Genomic DNA, 27,013 nt, shown 5'->3' with positions numbered 1-27,013 from the left:
AGACCTTCAACCACATGGCAAAGTTCTCCTGAATTTGAAGAAAGTCCTGGGTGGTGGCAAAGGAATGCTATTCATTATGTGGAGAACATCCCTGAGCTAGAGATCTGTCATATGTGCCAGTAAGTTAAGGACTGTAAGGATTTTGAGTAGGAATGTCAAATGCTTACAGAAATTATTAGTAAGTGAATATGGGGGACTAGAGCCTGAAACTCAGAAGAGGAAACAAACAGGAAGAGGCAGAGAGGCTCCTGAGATTAGAACACAAAGGGAAGGAGATGTCTCAATTTGACCAGACCGGTGGTTAGCGAGGCAGAATTCCCTGTTGGTTAGTAATGTGCAGTCCTGTTCTGATATTAAAAGGACAAAGTTGACAGAAGGGTTGCAGGGCAGGAAGGCAGTTGTGGCAGGGAATACAAATGTGCTGATTCCTAACAACTTCCAACAGTTACAGCAATTTGCTTCAAGAGCACACAGTCACTTGTGTGACACAGACAGGCACTTCCTTCAAGATATTTTCCATACAAGGAAGAAAACCGAACGATGATGTGGGTAAACTGAGGCCAAGACAAAAAGGTTTTGAGGAAAAACAGTAAGTATGTAGAGGTGAGAAACATGAGAAACATGGAGCTAGACAGTAGGTTTTGTGATGAAGTCTAAGCTACAGGACAGGACAGCTTCTAAATCTGGAAGTTCAAATTTATTTAGCCATGGGGGTTTTTTGTTCCAAATAGATCTTGGATACAACGATCCAGATTAGATTACTGTAATGCACTCTACAAGGTGCTGCATATTACAACTCCTTGGAAACAGAAGTTAGTATAGAATGCTTATTAAGCTCATTTTCATGCTAGGAGTATTACACCCACACTTCAGGATACACACTGACTGCCAAAATGTTTCCAGGTGGAATTTAAGAAAGATTGCCAACTCTCAAGCTAAAACTGAAGAGAATAAATTGGTTTTTGTGCAAAGCTGCAAAATTATCTTTTCTTCTGAGTTTTTTAAAGACTACTAAAGATGGTTACTACTGCAATGCCAATAGCATGGCAGCACTCAATCTCCATATATTTATTCACATAATAAAATCAGATACACCAACATAACCAGGGATCACATCATGACTCACTGTAACATGACCATGTGTATGGGCAGAGGAGAGTTAGAATCTTCCTACTGTTCAAGAAGTTTTCTTACAGTTTCACCAGAGATTAGGTAAAACAAGGACATACAAGGGCAAAAAAGGTCACCAATCTATGCCTCTCCCTAAACAGAAGAGCAAAAAGAGGGAATAAAGGCAAGAAAGGACTGGAAACTTGATTTTGCTCCCTAGCAGCAGCCAGAAGACCTAAACACATCCATTACATCTGAAAAAAAGGTGTTCAACTGGTTCCTTCAAGAGAAGTCAGAGAAACTACTCCTTTACTACTCTAGAGCCATGCTGCCACATGCTGCCCATGGCAGGATATGAAATCAAGTAACAATTGTAACAAAGCCACGATCTTTAAAAGAAATGTGAATACCTGAATACGACAGCTCCTCACAAAAAGTAGGCTTATTTCAAGCAGGATGTGTGCATATATTTCTTCTGAGAAACTGGAGGTACACCATTCTCTTTAAAAGGAGTACAGAAATATCTTGTTCTTTGTTACAAACATGTCCTCCAGCGCACATGTACATACTTTTACAGACATATATAACAACATGAAGCTATTTCTCTATAGAAATGTAGCATGCAAATTAGAAAACTCAGTATTATCTATAGAAATTAGAAGTTTCAAGATTAACACTGTATGTTCAACCATACCTCTCCAGAAGTTGTGAGAAAACTTTCAAAACTCCTCCCTAGCATTCACTAAATTAACTGGTATTTATGTTACAATATGCACAACTTCCTGGTCACCTTACAAAATTAAAAATCTCCTCAGATGATCTGCAAGGTTATTATTCTTTTCAGTTTATTCTGTTCTTTTAAACCACATGTTGGTTTATAGCCATCAAAACCCACATATCTAGATTTTGTGTGTAATACTGAATGGGAAATGCAGGTTTCTACAGCACATGACACTCAAGTAGCTGCACAAATGAATGCCATACAGAATGGTAAATACAACACAGAAAGGAAAGAAAAAATAAAACCTGGGATTAAAAAATGTAAGATAAAGCAATGACCAAAGTTCACTCATGATTATCTTTGTCTGTGCTGTTCTCAAAGGTTATTTCAGCAGGGATTTTGCTATGGATCTCTTATTTGCTTGCTTTGCAAGTAAACATATGCTGGGCTAATTGTTCACAGTCTGTGGAAACTTAGGGAGCACTTCAGGAGAACACCTATTCCAAGTCCAACACGAGGTGAAATAAAGCTATATTCATCTAACCTGTTCTTAAAAATCTTCAAGAAAAGACCTTCCATTACATGTATATGAAAGAATGTCCACAGTTTGTTTCCACTTACAGATTCATTAGACTCAAAGTGAAAAAGTTTTCTTTTTAATAACTAACCTAGTTATTCTTGGCAAAATTAAATTTACTGCTCCTACTCTTTCTCCACTGGGCACTGGAATACAATTGATCATCGTCTCCTTTATAACAACATTTTATGTATTAGAAGACTTATGTCTCTCTTTTGGTTCTTTCTAGACTAAACAAACCATGTTCTTTAAGCCTTCCTCACAGGTCATGTTCTCTAAAACTCCTATCATTCTTGTTGCTCTCCTTTTGTCCCTTTCTAATTTGTCAGTGTTCCTTAAAGCATGGTGATCAAAACTGTATACAGTTTTTCAGATGAGGTCTCACCAGTGCTCAAAGGAACAAAATAATTGCTTCCTGCTTCTTTTCCAGCATTATACCTATCCCAGAATTAGATCCAAATTCATTGCAACAGTATTCCATTGTGCAGTTTAGATTCCTTTTTCCATGCAATTACCTCACCAGTGCATGTGACTTCTCCCTTGTAAAGGGACTTGTCTTTACCAAATTTCAAATTACTGATTCTAGATTTTCTCCAGTTTATCATGACTGGAGGAACTTTTTGAGAGTTTGACTGCTTCTACTATGCTTGGAGCTTCTTACAGCTTGATTCAAGATCAACAATATTAATGGTTTTTCTATTTCATCACTGAAATAATCTCTAAAACAATACTCCATGGAAGCAAATAAAGGACAGATGTCTTTGGAATCCTTCTCTAACTGGCCCCCCTGTCTGACAACAAGCAACAGAAAATTTGTCTGTGGCACACTGTTTGTATCAGCTGCTCACCCATATCATGATGATTTTATAATTATTTAAATAAAAATATTTTTTACAGTTACAACTTTTATTACTGTAATTCATTTCACATTACTTGTTAATTATATTACAAAATTATGTATTTATTTGTATATTACAAATATATGGTGTGACAGTGTTAAAGGCATTATGAACTTAAAGTATGTCACAGCTACCACTTTCTTCTTTAGCCACAAAACCTTATCAAAGGAAATTACATTTGCTTGACATAACTCTCCTTGACAAATAGAAGCATAATAAATAGAGGATGGGAATGCTAGACCTGCATTCTGTTTTAGAGAGTGGTCCAAAACCGTCACCTGGGAAAAGGGCAAGAATAAAGTGAGTAGTGATAAATGACCTCTTATTTTAAAGAATATAAGGCAAAGAAATAGTTTATCTGGTCTAGGATAGGAAGCACCAGTTGATGATGATGAAAACAGGGTAAGGACCAAGCAAGTATAAAGTGGGCTGATATCCACTGAGGTGGACAGATAGATAAGGTCACACAGTCTGATACACACATCAAGCTACTGAAAATGAGCAATAAAGAGATTACCGGCTTTCTATTGATTCAATGATTAAAAATAATTTGTTCCATAACTTTCCAGGGTCTAAAATAAAGTGATTCATAAATCCCCATATGTTTTATTTATAAAGATGAGAAGAGCTTTGCCTTCCTTAAGGCTCCAAGAATCTCCTATATCCTGCATGAGATTGTTCAGTATAATCCTAAATAATTCAGAGTAAAACTGAGAGTACTAGTAAAATAGCTAGTATTGTATGTGCTCTATCTTTAATCATGTACCTATTTCCATCATTCAAATAATGCCTTTATGTTCTTGAAGATGTTCTGATACAGACTTTCGTGATGCTTCTTATCCATTCTTTTCCCTGATTAACCTGTTACCATGCATTGAAAAGCACCTTCTTGACTAAATGTTTGTTCTCTTATATCGTCTTGTCCCTCAAGTTTTTTTTTTCACAGGTTCAGATTTCTTGAAGCAGTTGAAACCAGTGTCTGGGTTTCAGTAACACCGCAGTGGTTGTTACCTGTTTTTTCACTTCTCTTCATTCTGTTTTTTCATTCTATTCCTTGCATAAAGTCAAAACTTTTTTTAATTCACAGACATTTCCAGATAACTTTTCCTTCTTTTATAAACTCAGTCAACTTATCTTTGTTAATCAGAAACAGAACTAAACCAAGACAGCAAGTCCTTAATACCCCTCTCCCCTTTCTGACAGAAAAATTTTTCTTAGAATGTTCCAAGAATTCAAACGATTCTGTGTTGTGTTGTTCAGGTTTTGGGGTTGTTTTTTATTTTTGAGTTGCTATCCAAGAAATTGAGTTTTCTCATACCTACCAGTTTCTGTCTTCAGTACAATTCTATTGGTCATTCTAAAAAAAAACATCTTTAGCTTCTTTGCTTCCTATTCCCAATTAAGTAGCCTATCATATGTTCCCATTATAACTTCATCAACACTTTTCCCTTTTACTTCTACCCAGACATTATGAACTTATAACCTATTTTAGTATCAAACAATGACTTTTCATATAAAAGCAATGCTTAATTTTTCTTCAGGGTTCTCCATCTGAAAATTAGTTACTTGTGTATATAGACTGTTTTTCCTAGGGCAGATAAATAAGGCACCAGACAAAAAGCCAAAATTTCCAACTATTTCAGGGATGTAAATAAATACCAGAATAAATAAATAAATAGTTTCAGTTCAAAGAACACATCACTTGCTTATTAATTCTTTGGAAAATTTATTTTATCCTGAGAGAGTAAAATAATAAAATTATAAAATCGAAAAGTGAAAAACGAGGTGACCAACCTGATCTGGAGAGGGTCTGTGGTTGGAGTGTTGTGGCCTCCCAGGAGATCGATGATGGTGGTGGTGGTGATGGTGGTGGTAGTGGTGATGGTCATCATCATAGTTATCTGCCATCAGTTTCATTCTGTTTTGTGTCTGTTTAAGATGTAAAGTAAGACAATTCTATTACATATTGGAACATATTATTCTAACGGGAGTCAGAGTTTTAGGAAGATCTTGGCTCTCCTTTTTTTTAAAAGTCCAGACTGCTGGCTCACAAAGAATAGGGAACAGAAATAGAAAAATAAAGTATGTGAATACATCCTCTGTTTCAGCTTTTACATCTGTAGAATTGCATAAAAAATTCAGAAAAGTAAACGATCAAGGATGTTGCATCTGAAGCATGAAAAACATTCAGCTTTTCTAAATTTATTTAGAACAGTTTCCAATTTTTTGCAGTCTAATATTATGTCTTAGCAATTAACATTTTAAATCTCGCTGAAAGGAATATTAAGTGTACTTCAAATATTTACAGTTAGCTTGTATACAACAATCATAAACAGTTATGCTAGGAGTTCTACTTTGGCTTACTTATTTTAATTGTACGCCAGGACCGCCCCGCTAAACCATAAGGAAAATGAATCTGAAAACTAACTGATAGACACACAGGCACTCAGAGAAATGACACATTACTGAATGGAAGTAAGTCTTAGATACAGATCTTGAAAAAGAGATCAACACTTCAGCTACAGTTGTGTACAGATAATAAAATCTATGTCACCATGATACATCGCTGCTCTTTATCACTGTTACAATTATTCCATACCATGAAATACATGGACTGGAATAATTCAAACCTTGCTCATAACACCAAAAATATCTTACTACCAATTGTCTGATACCAGTGGATACAGTCCTTATTTTTTTGTGTTAGTAGGACTGAAGACTGTCACAGGCAAACCTATTAAACTGCAATCAAGTTTTACTTAATTTTGCACTAACGAAGCCCAGAAGAAAATGCTGTCAACTCTCAAAAACCTCTTCCAAAATAAAAATAATCAACTGGAGACATATACAATTATTATCACACAGTTAACTGAAGGAAAGATAGCAATCTTAACACACTTAATGTCATGCACCATGTACAGAAACCCGGATGAGGATGCTGGTTAAATACACTAGCCCAGGACTAGCTCAAACTAATGACTCTTAAGCAGATTAATTTAAATACAACTCATTTGTTTGGGTATGTTCGTTTATTAACAGGTCTAACTGGCTCTCAATTCAAAGTGCCCATGAGATACCTAGTGTCCCATAGCTAGTATCTGGTAAATTTACTTCCAGGACTACTGTAATTTGATTTTCCTATGAGAACAATCCTATATCAAATCTCTGACTGGAAAATTTCACTGGTAGGTATATTTTAATAGAAATGTAAAACTCAGCAATTGATAGTAAATTACCCAATTTTAATGCTTTTTGCTAAAGTTGAAAAGGTATTTGGGAAAAAAAAAGGCAAACTAAATATTCATATTACATAATATTTGAACTTAACTAAATCTAATGCAAGGAAAACTATTAACCAGAGAATCACAGGAAATGTGTCTTTTCAGCAATTAATTTTTTTCCAGCTGTCACAATGCTTCTCAAGCACTTCGTGTGACGTCCATTAGAAGGATCATAGAATACTGTTTTACAGGAGGGGATCAGTACTCAGTCCAAGTAGAAACAAACCAACCGACCCAAAACCAAATCCTTAAGGCATCCACAACAACAAGATACAGAAAAAATCGCAGATCAGATGTGTGCCATTGGAATTTCTGAGCATCTCCACAGCACTGGAACAACATGTTCTCAGTGTGCTACAGAACAAGAGGAATCTGCACAGTTCATTTTCTCCCCCCTCAAACGAGAAGATGGAAGCATACAGCTGTATGAATTTCAGCTATGACTTTCTACCAGTATTTCTAAAAAGACCATCTCAATTTGAACCATCATAGCTGGTCTTTTTGTCTTTAGATCGAAAGAGGAAGGTCTTATGAACAAAAGAGTGGAAAAGATGGAGAATTAATAGACAAATAATAAGCCACTTACTGTAAACACTGTAATACCCTGCCTCTTTAGGGAAGCTCCTAACATTTTATTAGTTTATTTTCCTATCAATGAACAGCCTTAAATTTCCTACCTTTCAACTGTATTCCATAAAAGAATGCAAAAGTTAAACAAGATGATATATGCAATCCTAAAAGTGTCCTCTGTAATGAGGTGTTGGGGATTAGACGTGTCATGGGATAAGAACTGTAAATGAATGATGTCATCTTTCTAATTTGGTGCTGAAATATAAATAAACTACTTCTAATGTTTCTTCCTTTTGGATGCCAGATTGCAGTAAAATGTGCACAAAGAAATGTTAATGCTCTAGTAGCCCTCTTTTAGTCTGTCTGCTCTGGAAGCAAAATATATGAGAAATGTGAAATGAGAACTTCTTTTCCACCCAAGTGACCATCGAACCATCCAAACTTTTACATGACTTTTGACTGTCATTAATTTCTTAAAATTATTCTAAATACTTCCCAAAATATTATTTTTTAAAGTTTTTTGGTTTTATTTGTTAGCTCTTCACAATGATAACAAAAACGATTTTGAGGTTCTGTTTGTCTTTCCTTCAGCTACTGCCAGAGCACTGTACTTCCACACTGAACTGCATTTTCCAGGCATGCTTAGCTTTGACCTAAGAAGTACAAACATGGTATGATTTCAAACTTTTAAAAGCAGGACTTTTGAAGAGGATGCACAGGAGGATTTCTGGAAGAAGAACAAAAATAAAACCATTCTGAGGAACAATACAATCCTTTTCATATCCTCCTAAACAAAAATCTGTAACATTACTTCTGTTTGCTCCCCTTGCTAACCTTTAATCTTTAGTAGGCTTTGAAATGCCAGTTATATTTTTATTTGAGGAAGAAATTAATTAACCACATTGGAATTTGTTCAGGACCCCAGGACTTCACACCCCTACACCTACATACAAGCACATACATAGACACACAGAAAGGTGCTTTATCAGACAGACAGTAAATCCTCATGGTCTGGGTCTACATCAACACATTCAGGGACTGCCTCAGTACTGTCTGTCAGGGGAAAATACCACGTACTGACAACAATATCTAATATTCCATATGACTTTTCTGGATGGTCTGGAAACTGGGTTCTCAAAATACACAATTAATGAAAATTAGAGTGATGATCGTACATGCATTTAAACTGCACAGTATCTAATGTGCATCACCTGCCACCCTGCACTCCTAATCTGAAATAGTTATAGGTCAAACTTTTATTCACATTTTCCTTTCAAACTCAAAAACAGGGTTTCCCAGAATTTACATAACTACACCTCTGACAACGATTTTTTTTTTAAAATGTCTGGTGAACAACAGGCCCACACCTGAGAAGGAGCAGGTTTTAATTTCGATTTATACTAGAGAAGAAAAACATGTTAACTTGTAAAATGCAACAATTAATTAACTGCATCTCCTACAGACCATGTATAGCCTTATTAGTTCAAGCTTAAACAATGTCCTCAGATTTTTCTCCTTTAAATTTATTGACTACATTCAATAAATACTGCATCCATTTTGAAATAAAGGAATGATCAAGGAATTAAAAGCAGCTTAAATGTAGTTGCACAGGTATATTAACCCTTAGGGTTTGAAACAGTCGTCTTTGATCATTCAATATCACTATTTGCTAAGCTGTCAAGGTCATGAATGGTATGTGTAACTGAATTTTTAACCCACTTACCAAAGAATTTATGATCTAGCACTGTAAGAAAACTGACAGATATTTCTTGTCCTCCTAAAATTCTGTTGAGTTTAAGTAAGGATATACCGAAGTGAAATGAAAGTCTTTGATTGACTGGTAACAGACTAAATAGCTTAACAGCAATCTGTAACTGTAAAACTATAATATTAAAACTGTCTTTTAAAAAATATTTTAGCAAGGTGGCAATAGGGAACTATGCTTTGATCTGTCATCTGGATCAAGTTAACAACAAAACTCTCATGAACGAGGTTCAAATGAGGAAAAATAGTAAGATCTGTTGCTCTGGGATATAGGTGTAATACAATTCAATAGCTATTACTTTCCTTTGGATTTTCTTCTCAATCTCTCTTCACTAAATGGAATTTGAAATATTTCTAGAATATTCACTTTCAATAGAGTAGGATTTTTCCCTACATAACTGGAGAAGGAGGCCTGCAAGCTATCCTGGAGCTATCCTGAGGTCTAATTGTTAAAGCACAGAATTTAAAATCTGGAGCCCCACCTTCTGCAATTGATTCTGCAATTGCCTCTTTTGTTCAATGACACAGAAACTCTGTGTCTTGCAATCTCACTGTTTGAAAATAAACATTCTACTCTTTCCACAAAACACTCTCAGAACTTCATGTGGCAGGCTTTAGTTCTAACATTCATGATTTTTAATAATAAATTATTTTATCTGAGCTTTTTTTTTCTCCTAAGACAATATCTTAGAAAACACAAAAAGGTAATTGTCTAAAAAACTGTGTGTTTCACATATAGTGAAACACTATATAGTTCAACAAGTTTATCCAGAAGTTGCATAAATTTAGTGCGTTAACCTGGATTTAATGAAAACATGTGCAACTGCAATTGGTTTTCCAGTATGAATCCAGTGCTTCAGACTTGAATTCCATTAACTGAGAGTTAACAAAATGTTTGCCAACTAAGTCAGCTCCGTACTCACTCTCTACAAATAAAATCAGTTTTCATGTTAGAACAATATTTTTACACATTCTTTGAAAACTGTTATCATTGGAAGACAAGGGAAGAATTTCTTATAATTTCTACTGCTGCATCTCGAGTTTATGGAGATACCTGCACCCCACATAAGTGATTTGATAATAAGCCAAATAGTGAGATTAATTTGCCACCTAGAGAAGAGACTTAAGAGAGATTCCTCCACAACGTTCCAGTTTAAATTTTTTTTAACTTCTTGATATACTTAGGGATTTTGGGGCACTGGTTCACTAATTACCTAGTTGAAGTAGAAAGGAATATTCTAAGGCTGTTACTGTTAAAAAGCCAAACCTTGAGACTGCTCTCTTTTTAATGGGAGCACACTTCTTGAGACAAATTGTTAAAACATACCCACCAAGTATGGTTTTGACAGAAGTGTTGTTTCTCCACAAGCCAAAAGATCTGTTAATCAGTTATTGCTCTGAAGGATCTTTTGCCAATATCAGAGCTGCATGGAAGAAGTGGACTTCAGTATCTTTTAGAGTATTCTAGAGATTGTATTACTTTACCCTAATTATCCAGATCACTTTTAACAGCATGATAATAACAACATCATGCTAATTATTTCCAGAATAAATCGTACTTTTGTCTTCAGTGTTTAGAAACATACAGTAATATTCATTTCAGGCTTTTTTGTTGCTTATGCAGTGAGGTTTTAGACACCAAGAAAATTCCAATAGAAAAAAAATGAAGTAATGAAGACTCTAAGTTTGCAAGTACTCATCAGTAACTGAAAACATTACAGTGTGTTAACCAAGCAGGAACTTCAAATGCTAAATAACTATCATCATCATAACTGTATGGGTGTTGAAATGCATCACTATGGGGTAGACTTATGTTTTACTGAGTGCTTTAATTATGTTTTTTCTTTTTATAACATCCCTGTAATGTAATCTGGTCTTACATTCTTACTCTTAACTACATTTTAACATGGGGTTTGCTGCTTTGTTTCCTGCCTCCATTGAAGAACACAAATTTTTCCCTGCTAAAATTCCAAATGGGCTAATAAGCATGTTTTTCTTTTCCTGTCATAATGTATGACTTGTCTTGGAAAGTGTGAGAGACAGGATGCATGCAGGCTGAAAGTGTGCATGACAACTTACTGGAGAAAAGTTTGGCTACTTGGCATTTAACTCTTTTTATTTTTTACCACATTAATGATTAGACTGTTCCACACGATATAAGGAACACAGTAAAGGTTTTATGCTGAGAAAGTATATAATTTTTTCTTTTTCACATCTATATTTACATGATGTTTTTACATTAAAATCTCACAATTCTTATCATCTGTAACATGGATGTAATCAGAACACTTGACCTTCAGCCTCTGTCTGCCCTCCCAGGACAGAGAATAGGGATTCAGAAATGGTACTGAGTATTTTCCAAGTTTTCATTAAATCCAACATTCCTCACAGGTGAAACACAAAATCAATTGCTTGTCAAATTAGACACTGACTCTTGTGCAGCAGTGCAAGGCAGTTTCCAACGTAGATCTTTTCAAAGACTTGGATCTGATAATTTAGTGTTGAACATGAGCACAGAAGCTTTACAGATATTTCAATTTTTTTTTAATTAGAATACTAACTGATATGAACAACCATTACACCTGTTGCTTTGCAAGATTACAAAATGTACCTGGCTTACCCTGTAAGAAGTTAAAGCTCACAGTAAGTCTCCCTCTTCACCAGCTGAGGGACAATAGTCTCACAAACACACCAGCAGGGATACTGGACACTTGGCAGACGGAGACAGGCAGCACTTCCAAGTGCCAAGACACCTTTCTAAAGCACTAAGGCCAAATTTCAACTTTCCTGACACTTGTGATTAAACAAACTTACGTTGAACATGGCCCGTGACTTTTTAGTTGCATTTTCTGCATTTAGAGTTTGTGTTTTTCAAGCATGTTACAGTTCTGTGAACTAAAAGTATGGCTTGAAGCGCAGGAAATATCTTTAATAACACAGCATACTCAGTAATGTACAGGCTAAAGTCATGCTAAAGGTATTTGTCTCAGTCCTACGACTAAACTTGGTAATTACACAGAAGTATGTAAGAACATAGACACAAAGAAGTGGGTTAAAAAGCATAATTAAAGCTCTGAAACAGTAGTTGCCTGAGGACATCTCAGGCCAGGTCCCACTAAATGCAGACAAGCAACGGAAGAAGTCAAGTTCTTTTTTTTTCCCCTTTACAACAGGAAATAACTCATTAAAAAGATACTTCCCCATAATAATTATTTTAAACCAGACATGAATCAGAAACTTCAGCAGCTAAATAAAACCTTTGAAACTGCAAATCTCAGGTTAGCAGCACTGGTTGCTTTTTTAGCATTTTTAGTGTCTGAATTGTTCATTTCAGCTGCAATTTTTGCAATTTCAGTACCAAGCCCAGGTCTCTCATTTGTATCATATACAAAATATATCTTAAGTTGCAAATACTGCATTTCTTCCATTACATGCAATAAAAATTGATAAATAGAACATAAATTTCAACACATGGATGGTATATAGGAATATAGACTGAAATGGAGATAACACCACACCACTGTCTTGATATGCTCTATAGAGACACTTTACTTAAAACTAATTTCCTTTTTATGCTAGTTTGTAGAAGTTACAAGCTTTATCCACCATTACAGCAGCAGAAAAATCTGACACCCAATACTTACGATATTTTTTTTTAATAACTGGTTACTTAGCACTATATTTGAGATCAAGTGTTCAACTATATTTAGCCTTAATATCATGGGGTATATTGTAGTAGAACTTAAGGATTTGTTTCAAAAATGTCTCCTGGAGCAAAACCATTATAATGGAGATATTCACTGTCCTTATTTGAGATACTCAATACCCATTTTTACCTACCAAGTAAGCCAGATCCAAAATTTAAAAAGTTCCAGTGTTAATATATACATTACTTGATATCTGCATTACCCACTTCTTCCATCTAAGATTTTCAATCTCAGTGGAGTTCAACCACTTGTCTGAACAAAGGGCATTATGACAATATAGCTATTGAGAAGTTCTAGGATAAGTTTGCAATGAGATTATCACCAGTGAAAAAGGCTGCCAGGAGACATGGCCATGCTTAAGCTCTGATACAGATTCTTCAAGAATGTCCTCTCTTCAGAGTGTTTTTCAAACAGAAATGGATTTTAAAGCAGGAAAGGATTTATGTACCAAGCCTGTGGTGCCTTCAGGGGCTGACTGCTATAGGCTATAAGGCAAAAAAAGCCCCTCTTATTGGAAAATATTTGTGTGAAAATACCACCCAAAAGAATCTGGATTCCTGAGAGCATGAGGAAAAAGTGATGCCATATCTAACTATGACTCCAGTCCTTCAACTGTTATAGCATAAATTGTCAAATCTTACTCAGAATACATGAAAAGTGCTAAGTGAGCACTGCCAACATTTTCAGTATTTTTCCAAGACAGAATATGTCTTTTGAATCAATAGTTTGTTTAGGAAAGGACTGTTAGCTACACACACACATCCTCTTTCCTACCTTTGCCATATGGAGCCTGCTGCATTAAACTATAGGAAGTGCCATTCTGCCCTTTCACCCCTACAGTGAGTGATTGTCTGCACTGGGTTTATATCTAAGCTGCTTGTACTTGGCAAAATCAAGATATAATTCAATTGTAAAGACTGTAATGACTCACATTCAAAAATACAGATTCAAAACTCAGGTTAAAAATTAAGACAATAAACCCCAATGTTAAGACACGCATAAATATTCCTAATTATATCTATTATATAATGTAATATTATTATATTTCTAATCGATAGAAAAGCATACACTAAAAGGATTTTTAGTATATTTCTTTTTCACATCTATAAGGCCACTGAATGCATGGGCTGCTTGTATTGACATAAATGGGATCCAAACACCCACATTTAAAATCAGAGAGTAATAGCCATTTTACTATGATTTCTGAGAACTTTCAAAGAAAAAATTACCAGACTGATTATCTTCATATGAGTTCAATATATGAAGTTATTAGCACATCTTTTCTTACCTGTCCAAAATAAACAAAGAACTTGAGGAGCATAAGCATAACAAAAATAAAGCTAAAACTTAAGGGTCTCAGATTACTCTTGTGTACAAAGTCACTTAAAGCTTGAGCAAGACCAGTATTATGAGTGATAATTAACAGTATAAACAGAAGAGGAGAAAAATCAGCACAGTGGTCAATTCTGTCTGAAGTACCCATGTGAATGGCTTCACACCACAGGTTCTATTTGCTGTGCAGTAATACTTAGATTCAACTCTACCATAAAGCTTTCTGAAGTAGATATGTGTAAATAATAATAATAACAACAAGAATAACAATGTGTTCCTATAATACTGCCATCTGTAAAATTCAAAGCAATCAAAAAGATTAACTTGGTTTAACAACATCAGAAATTTAAACAATAATGATTAGGAAACAACACAATAGCAGGACAGTGCTACTGATCCCAAGTGCTACAGATGATAATGTCTACAGACACCATAAGAAAGCATTGCAAGACTTTTGTTCCCACCCTTGTTAAACATATAGAGAGCTTAAATACAATTAATTAATTCACAGTGTTGCAGAACAATGTTTTGGGCTGCCAGAATAATCACAAATCACAACTTCTTATCATATCCTTTTTCTCATACAGTAATATAAACACTTTCAATATCATAAAATACACAGTGCAATACAGCTGAATTAATCTATCAGGGAAAATACAACGTGGGGTATTTTGTTATTCTTGAAGCTTTGATATCAGCACCATAATATCACAGTAGTACTATTTCTGATGTACCTAACTAGAATAGTATATGTAATGCAACATTTTGCCCTTCTATTCCATTTTATTCCTTTGCTGCTGAAAGAGTTCTTTAAAATATTTACATGGTAACTGGCAAGAAATAGTTCTGCATATTGCAGGCAGGAGAAAATATTGTGAGTTGTTAGTTTGCTGAGAAACTGTGCTTACACGCATTTTTTAAATTCCTGGATTGTTTCTCACCCTTTTTGTTTCACTAGCAATATATTCATATGATGAAATATAGAGCAGTGAACTAATAGACTGGAGAAGACTGCCAAACACCAGCTTTGCCTCTGGCCAGAGTATTCTGTACACCTGCAGTCCTGAAAACGCTGGAAAGGTTTCTAATTTCATGTTTTGAGAAGAAAAATAAAATGCTCTCAAGGAGTTAGAAGACCTTGCACTTTGGCCAACTCCACTTACATTTTTGGCTCTATATCCTAAAAGTGAAAAGAGACAACTGGGAAATTTGCTCGCAGTATCCAAGTTCAGAATGAATCAGTAACTTAGCAGTGTCTTCTGCTCTTACCAAAATCTCTTGAGACGTTCTAAAAATGGGCTTTAAGCTAATTATTTCATGAAGAATTGCATCACTATACAAATTTCTCTAAAAATAGCTGTCTCAGAATTCTCAAAAGGAATCTTGGCCAGGGTGATTATACATATTATGTAATCACTCAGCCAAGCCCACATGGTGATTTTGTTTAATGCTGTATTTCTGAAAGCTTCTTAAAAGCCTACTACAAAGTTCTATGGCTCTCAAAACACAGCATTTGGTGTATGAATCAAAGCAATTCCAGTGGTTGCTTTGCTGGGAGTGCATTACTATGCTTGCCATTTATTTAAAGCAGTAAACGATAAATATTTAACTGACAGATTGCAGCTGCTAAATTGTATTTAAATCATGACAATTAAATATGTTTGTTTCTTATGGGAATGTGTTTGCAACACAGAGGTCAGTATTATTACTACTAATGTTACAGCTGGATACACTGTGATAGAAATAATTTTCCTAGGTTATCAAAATATAATGTGAGAAACCTGCAAAAGTAAGCCAGCACTTGAGATAAAAACAATTATCTTCTTCCAGCTTAGAAATAACAGAAGTTTTACTTACACTCACACAGTCACAATCCATAAAAATATGGCTCAACTCATTCACATAAATAACATTTTAATCTTTAGACATATGTCTATCTCTAGCTTTATTTAAAATAAATCCTAGTTCTCATTTCCTTACAAAGGCACTATATTTCCTTTCTCTAAGATGCCTCTTTTTTCTTTTGCAGTGTAAAAATTGTAACAAATTACTTCAAAATCAATGTCCTGATAGTAGTTTACAATGTGATTGATAATTCCAAAGGTCAGAAAACTAAAGCAGAAAAATTGGATAAGGGAATTCAATGACATATTTGCAATTGAGACTTTTTTTAAACTTTCTTTTTTTGAACACATTCTATTTCTGGTTTCATTCTATTTCAGTTTAGATTACTCTTAGGCTGCCTTTTGTCAGTCTGCAGGCACTGCTGAAAAATGGAGATCAGTACCTTTGTCAATGTGAAAAGCACTGACATTTTATGACCAAAAAAAAATCGATTAATTAAAAAGAAAAGGATAAAGGTGTCTTTTTGAGCTGGGGGGCCAGGGCTGGGGTGTGGGGGGGTATAGCCTTGGGAAGTAAATACTTGGCCTCCAAACTGAGTAATAACTCATTGCACTGGTGCAAGACAACCCACATGAAAAATAAAAGACATTAAATAGCATCAAGTTTATGTCATGGATACACTAAGATGAATATTCATGCCTAAGCAGGCAGTACACTGTATTTGTTTTATCTTTGCCAGAATGGGGCCTGTTCAGAAAATAGCCTGTTACTCCTAGATATTGAAAAACTCTTGGTACTTTTCTTCCTTTCATGGAATTTTTCAAGCTCATGGCCTGTGGCACAATGCTAACATACTTCTGAAGCAACCCTAAGGAAGCTTTTGGACAGCCAAGAAGCTTCCAGTTGAAATACAGAATGGACTATGATGGGCCAGAGGAGTTTTTCTCAATGCAAGTCTGTGGCAGGAGCAGCTCTGTGTGCATTTGGCCAGTCGATCTCAGACCAGTCTGTGATACATCACAGTGCAGAGACAGAAACCTCCTGGCCTTCATCCAACACTAAAATTCTATGAGGAACCTCAATACTTTGGGTTACTTCATTGAGTTTAACAGAACTGACCTCCTGAACCTTTAAGACATCACTACACACTGTGCCCTAGCTCTCTGGATGCCTACAATGACCTCGGGTGAGTCAGACCTTTCTGAGCAGGAAGTACAAGAATTTGAAGGCATTTTGATGTTCCAACTAGGTAAGCACCTGTGTTACAAACTACATCCACTAAAATTCCATAACCCTTCTCCTAAATTGCAACCCTATCCCATCTCATCAGAGTCAGGGGAAAGAGCAGTAGTTGGCTCTCTCCTGGGCACTGAGTATCAAGGAAAAGTATTCATGTTTCTCATTCTGATTCTGGGAAATATACTTCCATCAGCAGTATTTTCCAGGGGAAGACATTGACTTCCCTTCTTAGTCCTCAAAGAGGATATTCCTGGGTGTTTCATGGATATAATCAGAAGTCTTGGATTCTGATAAATTCACATACATACCTGTCCTTCTCTCTCTCAAGTAACAGCCTTTGTAGCTCTCAAGGAAATCCCTTTGTACTTTTTCGTATCAGCAGGGGACTTTGCAAGCTACAGCAATCCTACCTTGGACACTGAAGCCACCACTTCAATAACAGTAGTAAAGCAGCATTCTAGGCTTGTTATATAATGTGCTTTTGTAGGTATTTCCTATTGCAATGGTCCACAGTACAGCAACATTTGAAATTGCGAAAAATATGGAACTGAAGTTTATCAACAAAGTCTAAGATGCCACTGAAAGAGACAGCAGCAGAAACAGTGACTCAGGGTTTCTGAGACAGAAACTTCCCAAGCTGCAAACAAAATCAAAAAGCAAATCCATCTGACATATGATGATGCAGTGATACACTTGTTTATAAAAATCACAAAATAAACTTGATTGGAATAATATGTTCTATTTCAAGTGGCACAGCTCTTTCTCACTAAAGCCTAATTTCAAATTATTGCTTCTTTACTGAAATGACCAATCTTTGAAAAGAACAGATATAACAGTAACTTTTAAGTTCAGGAGACACATTATTTGATGTGCAAACCAATAATGGGATTTCCTCTGGGTTACACGTGCATCAGAATAAATGTCTCAATTGCAGATGCTGATGGAGAAAGGAAGAGCTGGTCTGCAACACACTGTGGATATATATAAGAGGAATATAGATTTTTATAATCTTATTTTGCCTCTCAAAGCAAAAATTCCTCCTACAGTATAAAACAGGGATGGATTTAGGGGTCTAATGTTTACAATTATCTAGTGAGTCATCTTCTAATATCTATAAATATTTCTCCTTTGTTGATCACATTAGGATGGAGAAATATGGTTTTCTTTTTTTGTCTCTTTTAGCAGTGTAACACCTGTGGAAAGCAAAAAAAATTGATACTGCAGCTGATCATTCACTGAATTCTAGTGCATCAGAAATAGATGAGAGTCAGCACATCTCAAAGAAACTGAGGAACTGGGTGGTTATATCACACAGTGTGGAATCTGTCACTTCCCCCCTGGCCGAGCACAATCACAGCAAGGAAGAATTGCACTAACAAGCCTTTGTGTTGGATGTACATGTAAAAGCTTTGGGGGTTGACAGTGGTTCTTCCCAAAGGGATTAAAGAAGTATGAGTGATGTCTACAACCTCTATTATCAGATAATTCGTAAGTGTAATAAAGTGGTGACCTAGTTAAACCACATTCCTGTTCCTGGTGTCTCTTTTTTTGTGGTGTCTGAGATAACAGGGAGATTATTTTGGCATCAATTTAATCTAGTTAAATAGCTTTACTGAAGATCTTTATCACTATAAATAATGGAGGTATTTGAAGTATTTGGTTACAATTCTAACTGAAGTTACCCAAAACAATGTCTCTATAGCAATCTTCTTCTGCTGTTCCTCAACTCTGTCTGAAGAAAGTTATGAATGTTTTGATCACTCTTCAGCAGCACCCTAAAGGTACAAAGCCAAACAAACCCCAAAACAACAACAAAACAGTTGCCCAAGTCTCTGATAAACATTTTAAAAATATCCATGACAGGTAATATCCATGACAGGTAATATCCATGAACATGGTAAAGTGGTGTATTCATTTACTCTTCAGTAACATGAGACGAAGGTGAAAAAAGAAGATATGTAAAAAAGAAAGTAACTGTCTTCTTTTTTCCAAAGCAAACCAAATCAAAAATCCCTAAAATTATTTGGAACTTAAACTCACCTGCTCTGGTGCAGCACAAGTGGATGAAGTGTTAAAAAGTATGAAGCACATCTGCCTACTTAGCATATAAATTTTGGGTGAAATGTCTCCTGGTCAGCTGCCTGACCTGAGACATGACTGCATCGTGGCTGGAACACAGGTACCTAGTTGGAATATCTGAGCTGAAGTCAGCATCAGGATTGGATGAGAAACTGATGCTCAGGGGTTGTTTCCTATTTTTTTAAACCTGTGGGAAAAAGCTGTAAGAATTAGACACACGAGATCAGAGCTATTGGGAATTTAGCACAGCAGCAGGGGTTTTCCTTAGCTTTCTGTCACTGAGTGCATGGAGTTCTACAGCATATGATGCAGGACTGAGGATAAAGAATCATAACATTGACTGTGCAATATGTCCCAAACATCATTAACACAGCTTGCTCAGTTGTAGGGTGGCACAATGCCTGACAGCAGGGTGGTTACTGTGACAGGCTAAGGAGACCTCAGTGATTTTGCTGACTGTATTCTCCTCCTCCTCAAGCAACAATCACAGAATTCTGTAATGTCCCACAATGGAAAACATTACATACAACACCTGCAGACATGGTCTGAAAAAAACTAACTTTCTCGTCTTTTTCACCTATTCTGAAAGAGGAAAGGTGACTGACAACATACATGATACACACAGATCTTCAGTATCCAGGTTGTCTGAACAGCCTTTGCCCCCTTGCCTACAGTACCTCTTCTGTCTATGACCACAGATCTCCTAAAAATCAGGAGGAGTAGCCACTGCACACTATGCACAGTTTTAAACATTTTAACTAGGCAGAGAAGAAACCTATGCACTGTGTTTGGTACAAGTGTACTGTGTCTAGTATGGTTATTTTCCTCATTAATAAAGAAGAACATAAATTTGCTTGCTATGATACCTGTTTCTAGAGGTTTTTTAACTATGTGTTTTTTATTCAAACCTCAAATAACTTATGGTGTTGAAGACAGGGGGACTTTTAGTCATTTGAGAATTTATTTTAAGGATAATCATGACTTCCAGATAACCCCTCAGAAACCTTCTGAAGACACAATTATTTGACAACAGATAAGCAAATAACTGAACAGAAGGAGGTTAAAAAGAGTCAACAGAACAGACAGATCTTGCTTTATGCAAAGAGCATCTGCTCTCCTCTCTCACACAATTAAGAAGGCTGGAAACAGTATGAGGGAAAAGAGAAAATGTATTGACTGCATATAATAGGAGCCAAGCAAACATGCAGTTAAATACCTAACAACTACAGAAAAGCAATAAACACTTACATTGAACACTTCCTACCTTTTGTAACTGTTGTCACATGCCAGACCTGGTTTGAACACTTCCAACATGATGTCAGAATAAAAAGGTACAAATGAAAATAATGCCAATTTTCTGTTGCCATGAAAGTATGAAAATTAATGTCTGCCCACCTGCTGTTTTAACTGATGTACTAATCTGTCCTTCTCTCGTTTAAGAGCCATTACTTCATCTTGAGTCTTCTTTTTCTTTGAAGCAGACAGCTCAAGCAAGGCAATATTTGCATCTTTTTCACTAATTGCAGCAAGCAAAGCTTCCTGTCTGATAAAATAGAATAAAATTAAAATTGTTACATTCTCATTAAAACAGAACATATACTACTATATCTCACCATGTGAGATGTTTCTTTCAGTCTCTAGGAGGACAATCAACTACCTTCTGAACACTCTAAATAGCAAACCTTGTCAAGTCTAACAAAATCATGAAATAAACAGATTAGCCAAAGAAGTTCTCTTTATAGATTTTCCATTATTCACTTCATAAAATATTTATCTCAGTCTATTTCACTACAATATATCTAAGAATATTTCTGTGAAACTTCTTACTTTTAAAAATCTTTAATATTTATTTTTTTAAATTCACTTTCCCAAATTCTAGAGCATCTTATAGAAATCTTTTGTGATTTATACAAGTCATGAAAACAAATAAAACCAATATATGTTTATAATATCCTGTTAATTTTGTACCCTAGAAACCTCAGTGCAGAAATATCTGGACATCTTCCTCATATTTATTTAAATGTTTTCCTATGGATTTATTATTTTTCATGGTGTCACCACAAAAATATATTTCTAGAAGTAAAATAGAACATCTAGAAAATAAGTTTCTTGATCTATTTGCTCATGAGAAGTTTTTTCCTTTGCAATCTTGAACCCTCAGTCTTCACAAAGCAACCAGAATCTTACAGCACTCAGAAACATACAGGATTACACAAGGAATATCAGGGGCAAAGCATAAATAGTTTGTGAGGACATATGACAAGGGTAATTTTTACAACATGCACAGATCTTGCAGTATCTTAAACTCTAAAGTGCTCGTGTTGGTAAGGCCATAATCTGTCCTTTAATTTCATAAATAAAAAAATATATTGACCTTCTGCAATGCATTCAATGACAGACTATGACTTATCAGCCAAGAAAAAGCATATAATACCTTTAGGCATCAAATAGCTTTTAGAACAGAATATGTTATGGCCTATGCCTTTTTTCCAGAACTATATAAGATCAATCATTAAAAAATAAACATGGATAAATGAATCATAAATTAACTTTAGGCTCCAACTGCTAATAAATGTATGAATATGGCTCATGAACTTCATACAGTCAAGGTGAGCTAAAAGTTTGGAATTCTCACAGTCCTTTGCTTGCCAGCAAAAATGTCAAGAAAGCTATTTCACTTTTATTTTAAAGTTCCTAATGTATTAATGTAAATATTTATAGGACAATATTTCTGATGGAGTCAAAGAAAAACAACCCATTTATTTTACCCCAAGTTATGCGACATGGATCAATTTTAGGTAAACAGTTGCATTTTATTCATACACTCTAACAGTCTCATTCATTATTCTGTCCTCTTCATTCTAATCACAGTCAAATGATGTTTAAAAGAAAATGCCATAAGACTCCAACAGTCTAATTTAAATTATAGGTATGAATTATTTTAAATAACCAGTATTATACATAAAAAATATCAGGGGCAACTTCCACTAGCCTAGGTTGCTTAGAGCCCCATCCAAGCTGGCCTTGAACACTTCCAGGGATGGGGCAGCCACAGCTTCTCTGGGCAACATGTGCCAGGACCTCACCACCCTCACAGATGTCAGATGTCCTAACCTAAATTCTCTGGCAGAAACAACAGGTATTCTGTTACTTTAAAGCCAAAGAAACAGAAACAGCATATTGTATATATACATAAAATATGTTTTTCCAAATCAAATAAGATTAGGTTGGCTCCCCCACAGTCTTCTGATAGCACTCTGTATTAAAATTACTGAGAAAGGTTAGTCAGAAGTGCTGACAAGGTTCCAGTGGTCTTGCATCAAGAAACATTTTCTTACTTTTAACTTGCATCAGGCAACAATTTTGTTATTATTTTGGACATTATTGAAAATAGGTTTCATAACGTTCCTCTGGTTTTGAGGATATGCAGGGAAAAGATTTGCCCTGTCTGTAATTAACCCCAGTGGGATTAAATACTAATCTTTAAATAATGGTAGTCATTGCTGTAAAATAGGTAAACAGCAAAATATAAATAAATCTGTTTATACCATAATAATCATTGCAGAGATATACTTATTTAGTATCTGAAGGTAAACAAGTCATCACAAACTCAAATCACTTACAATGAACATAGGTAAAGAAATATACATCTCAGAAATTCCAAGGTTTTAAAATATAGTTAGATTCACTCAAGCTATGTCAGAACTCCATGCCAGCCAGACCCAATATAATGTCTGCTCTCTAATAGCAAATTTCACAGTGAATACTTGTCATCTGTGAGGTTTTTAATGATATATAGTTATTTAATTAGGAGTAACACATATTAGAGCTGTAAAAAGCCAAAAATAGAATGAAAGGTTTAAATTAAGTTGAAAACTCTATGAAGCTATTCTGAAGTTTTACTTCTCCGAGGTTTGCTTCTCCTCTGCCTCAAAAATTGGCAGCAAAAACACAAACCTGACTAGTGAGTAAGAAGAGTCAGAACTTCTTTGGTATCATTTATTATCAAATAAATGATATTTGGTATCAAATTATTTGGTATCATTTCAACATCTGATAACAGTATTCACTTGCATCCATATTTTTTGTATTGCCAGCCAAAATGATCACACATTCCTGTGGTCACAACTGCTCAACACTCTCTACCTCTACTTTAAAGTAGCAGATGAGGTGAAACCTTCCATGGGACAGGAGAGCCAGCCAACAGGCTTTGAAAAATCTGCACTCTGGATTCTGCAGTCCCAAACCCACAAAATTCTGCAGAGCCAAGCATGCACCTTCTCAGCTGATGGGGATTTTCCTATCTTGGGAAAACATGCAACCAAACACTTAATTCCAGGAAATAACGACTCATATCAAACACTTCCAGGAAATAACGGTTCATAGTCATGTGAAATAGCTGCTGTCATATGACACCACAAGTGCTCCTCTGAGACACTCTGAGATTTGAATCAAACCCACAGCACACACGGGTTTGAACCGGCCCCCACGAAATTATTGCCAATATATTTTTTAATTCTTATCTTTATAGTTAATTTAAGTGGAGCTGAGAGGCTTTAAACCCGTGCACGTTGAGACAAAACTATGCAAGAGTGCAAGGACGGGGATTTCTACTCAAATCCTTGCAGGGCAACGTGGAATGACGAATACATCACTACAAACTCACACTGCCAGCACTCCTGAAGCCACCCAAATGTGAGCCAGCTTCAGCCCAGAAGCTGTAAAGCCTCATTTATCTAAGAGACAAGGTGTTTTAGCTTGGGCACCGTGCCACACAACGTGCTGATGGCTTCCAGACTGAACTGGCTCACACACAGCCTGCAGAGCGCGGGCAGAGCAAGCCTGCACCTGTCTGCACAGACACACTCCTGGGATATGTCGGCACATTAGCTGTGTCTATTAGCATGGATAATCTGAACAGTAATAACCTCAAATATATAATCCAGTGGCATTTAACCAGGCAGCTGGGTTAGCAGGAGTTCAGCAAAGCAGGACTGTGGACTCTTACCAAACGACACACGTTGGTTGCTTACATCCTTATTAAACTACTTCTGTACAGCAGGAAGACAGAGAAACCCAACAGTTCTTATTAACATTTTTCAGAGTACAAGACAAAGATGTTGTGACAGAGCACCTAAGCAAACTGAAGTGTTGTCCTTTACTTCTGCACGGGCTAGCACCCAGCCTCCACTAAGTCTCTGGAACACAGAAGTTGAAAAATACCCTGCCCGTGCTAGTAAGGCATTGTAAGTGAAGGGATCCAAGCATTTATCAAACTACCTCTCAGGACAGACTGGGGTCTCTAGATTATCACATCCCAGTTATCACATATTGCCCACGAGTTTACCCACATCTACCCACATCTTACCCACATTGCCAAGCTACCCTGTCATCACACTTCAAGTTTCCTATGGAAGAACAAAACCATGAACAGCAGCAATTTATTTTAGCTATCCAGTGACCCTGCTAAAAAAATAACATCACCGGTTTTGCAGGAAACATTTGAAATGACATTATCTGACCATTAGCAATATGGTTAAGATGCCAGCAAAGCAGCTGACAATGATTTTCTCACAAACATGATGTAAACTTTATTCAAAAATGTGAACTGGTGGCAAGGTTTTCCTCTAAATCTCTCAGGTGGGTAATACACTTCTACTTTGCTGCTAGAAAATGAAACTCATCATGTGTTTCAGTGCAAGAATTTTTGAAAATCAAGACCTGAACTGGCACCAAGAACAACACACAGTCCAACATATTCTCCAGCTAACATGCCTAAGAGTGTAAGCATAATTTATAATTTCTAATTATCTACTGTGTCAGGGAAAAAAAATTACTATCCAAATACAGTTCTATAGAGATGTTATCACTATTTGCAGCCAAAATGTCTCCTTATTGTTTAATAAATTATGGCAATAAAATACATTTTAAAATAATTTATTAGAGCAGTGGATTAAATGACATTCTTTAACAGTAATATTTATAAAGAGTAATCCCTTTTGCTATTAGTAGTTTTTCCTCTCTTTTTTTGGCAAACTAATCTGTTATACAAATAACAGCGTAGTACTTTTAACACCAAAAAAAAAATCACTCTAACTTTACAGGGTAAAATTAAGTAAACTCTCAGACTAAAAAATACATAATTAAACCTAAAAGCATTTGCTCCACATTGTTAATTATTCTGTACATTTTCCTCAGAGCTACATAAATTCATTCCTAGAATTCTCAACTTATATATCCTCCACTATAATATGTTGCTCTTTCCAAAGAGGAGAGGGAGAACTTTTCCCTGAAAAAGTAAAACTGATGAAATTAAACTTCTCTCCATGGCAAAGACTGACAGCAACCACAGCAATCTACTCCCTCATGCAAGTCTCCTTAATACAGAGACAGTAAATGGAACAGTCACAGCTGAGAGCTGGGCTTAAGATCCTAATGTTCCCAGTAAGAAGTACCAAGAAAATGTGCACAAATATTTTGCTATACTTAATGTCACTTCAGACTAAAATACAAAATAATAGACAAAAGAAACACTCCCTTCCTAATGGGCAGGAATTAATTTATTTACACAAGTTGTATTCTATGCAAAACCATTCAGGATTCCAGTCTGTGCAATGTTTTCATTTACTACATGAATGATGGACTAGAAAATCTACTTATTACATTTCAATGAGGCTTGAGAATGGGAGGATTTTCAAGTGCCATGAAGAGAGGAATAAAAATGTCATTACAAACCAAAGACGCTGTCTAGAAAACTAAGGAGAAACTCCATATTAAGGATCTGTTGTGAATAAGGCAAATATCACACTGAGAAGTATAAACAAAAATAGATTGCAAGGCAGAAGTCAGTCTTTTGATCTACATGAAAGAACTGAAATAATGAATCCAACACTCCAAGAAAAAATGTGGAAAGAAGCAGTTAGAGAAATGACTGACAAGAAAACATTGGGAAAAACTACAATAGTCTATGAGTGGCAACAGCATAAAGAGAACATAAAATGCTATGTCAAATTATAATAGAGGTTTTTTTTTCTATATTCATTCACACAGAACAAGAAATAATGTTCATAAATTGAAGAAGAAAGCTGTGTTGTTTTCCCTCCTAATATCAAGGCAAGGTATAATGATAATGGCAGGCTAAGTATCAATAGCAACTGTGCCAGAGGCTGAGAAAAGATGGCCACTGACAGTGGAAGCCTTTTTGAGCATTTTAGGCAAATATCTCTTAGAAATGACCTGGGTATAGTTGATCTTACTGCAAGACACAACTTTACCAGCAACCCAATGGTTCAATGTTTTAAAAAAGATTTATTCTGTCTCAAGACAGTAGTCCTTGGAGTTAATGCCATGCTTTATCTGCTTCCATCATATGCTTGCCAACCTTCCTACAATCTGAAGGAAAGACCTTTCACAGTTAAGTTTCTAAATCTGCAGTAAGAAAGAACAATACAGTTTCCTGTGAAAGATTCCATTATAACAATTGCACATAAGAATAACTTTATACTGTGTAGGCCATTCCTCAGTGATAGTGAAATACAGACATGCCTTTCCTTGGAGGATTGATCAACTATTAATCTGACAACAGAGGTGGCTTTTAGACAAACAAAAAAATAAAATAAATGTTTTAGTGAAGTCACTGGAAGTAGTGCTAAGGAACAATCTGAACTAAATAAAAGTACCATACGTAGGATTAGAGAAAGTAGATGATATCAAAGCAACTCAATTATAAACATTACCTAACACCTGAAAAATGCAATCTTATGGATCTCTAGCAATACAGACACAGAGTATGCATTTGTGAAAGCATCTGTCCTAGAGTGAAAAAAATTACTTAATATGAAAAGGAAGTCTTAGCATACTAGAAGGGAAGATAAGATAATGCAAGAAGA

At 35.7% G+C, this 27,013-nt stretch overlaps 1 protein-coding gene across 7 annotated transcripts in view; it reads right to left on the bottom strand.

Annotated features, from left to right (window-relative positions):
* Nucleotides 1-27,013, bottom strand: part of ERC2 (ELKS/RAB6-interacting/CAST family member 2) — a 425,018-nt gene that overhangs the window by 118,342 nt on the left and 279,663 nt on the right. For all 7 annotated transcript variants that reach the window (XR_007908334.1, XR_007908335.1, XR_007908336.1 and 4 more), the window contains 2 exons: nucleotides 20,520-20,667; nucleotides 5,102-5,236 (listed from right to left, as the gene is read on the bottom strand). Coding sequence is in view for 1 of the 7 variants with exons in the window: in XM_051811544.1 (XP_051667504.1) it covers nucleotides 5,102-5,236; nucleotides 20,520-20,667 (283 nt within the window). In the remaining 6 variants the exon portion in view is untranslated. The remainder of the gene's footprint in view (nucleotides 1-5,101; nucleotides 5,237-20,519; nucleotides 20,668-27,013) is intronic.

The sequence above is a fragment of the Manacus candei genome, unplaced genomic scaffold (genome assembly GCF_025592945.1).
Source record: "Manacus candei isolate 608988 ecotype Guabito, Panama unplaced genomic scaffold, ASM2559294v1 h1tg000082l, whole genome shotgun sequence".
NCBI classification, from domain to species: domain Eukaryota; kingdom Metazoa; phylum Chordata; class Aves; order Passeriformes; family Pipridae; genus Manacus; species Manacus candei.
This window is presented reverse-complemented; position numbering and strand designations above follow the sequence as displayed.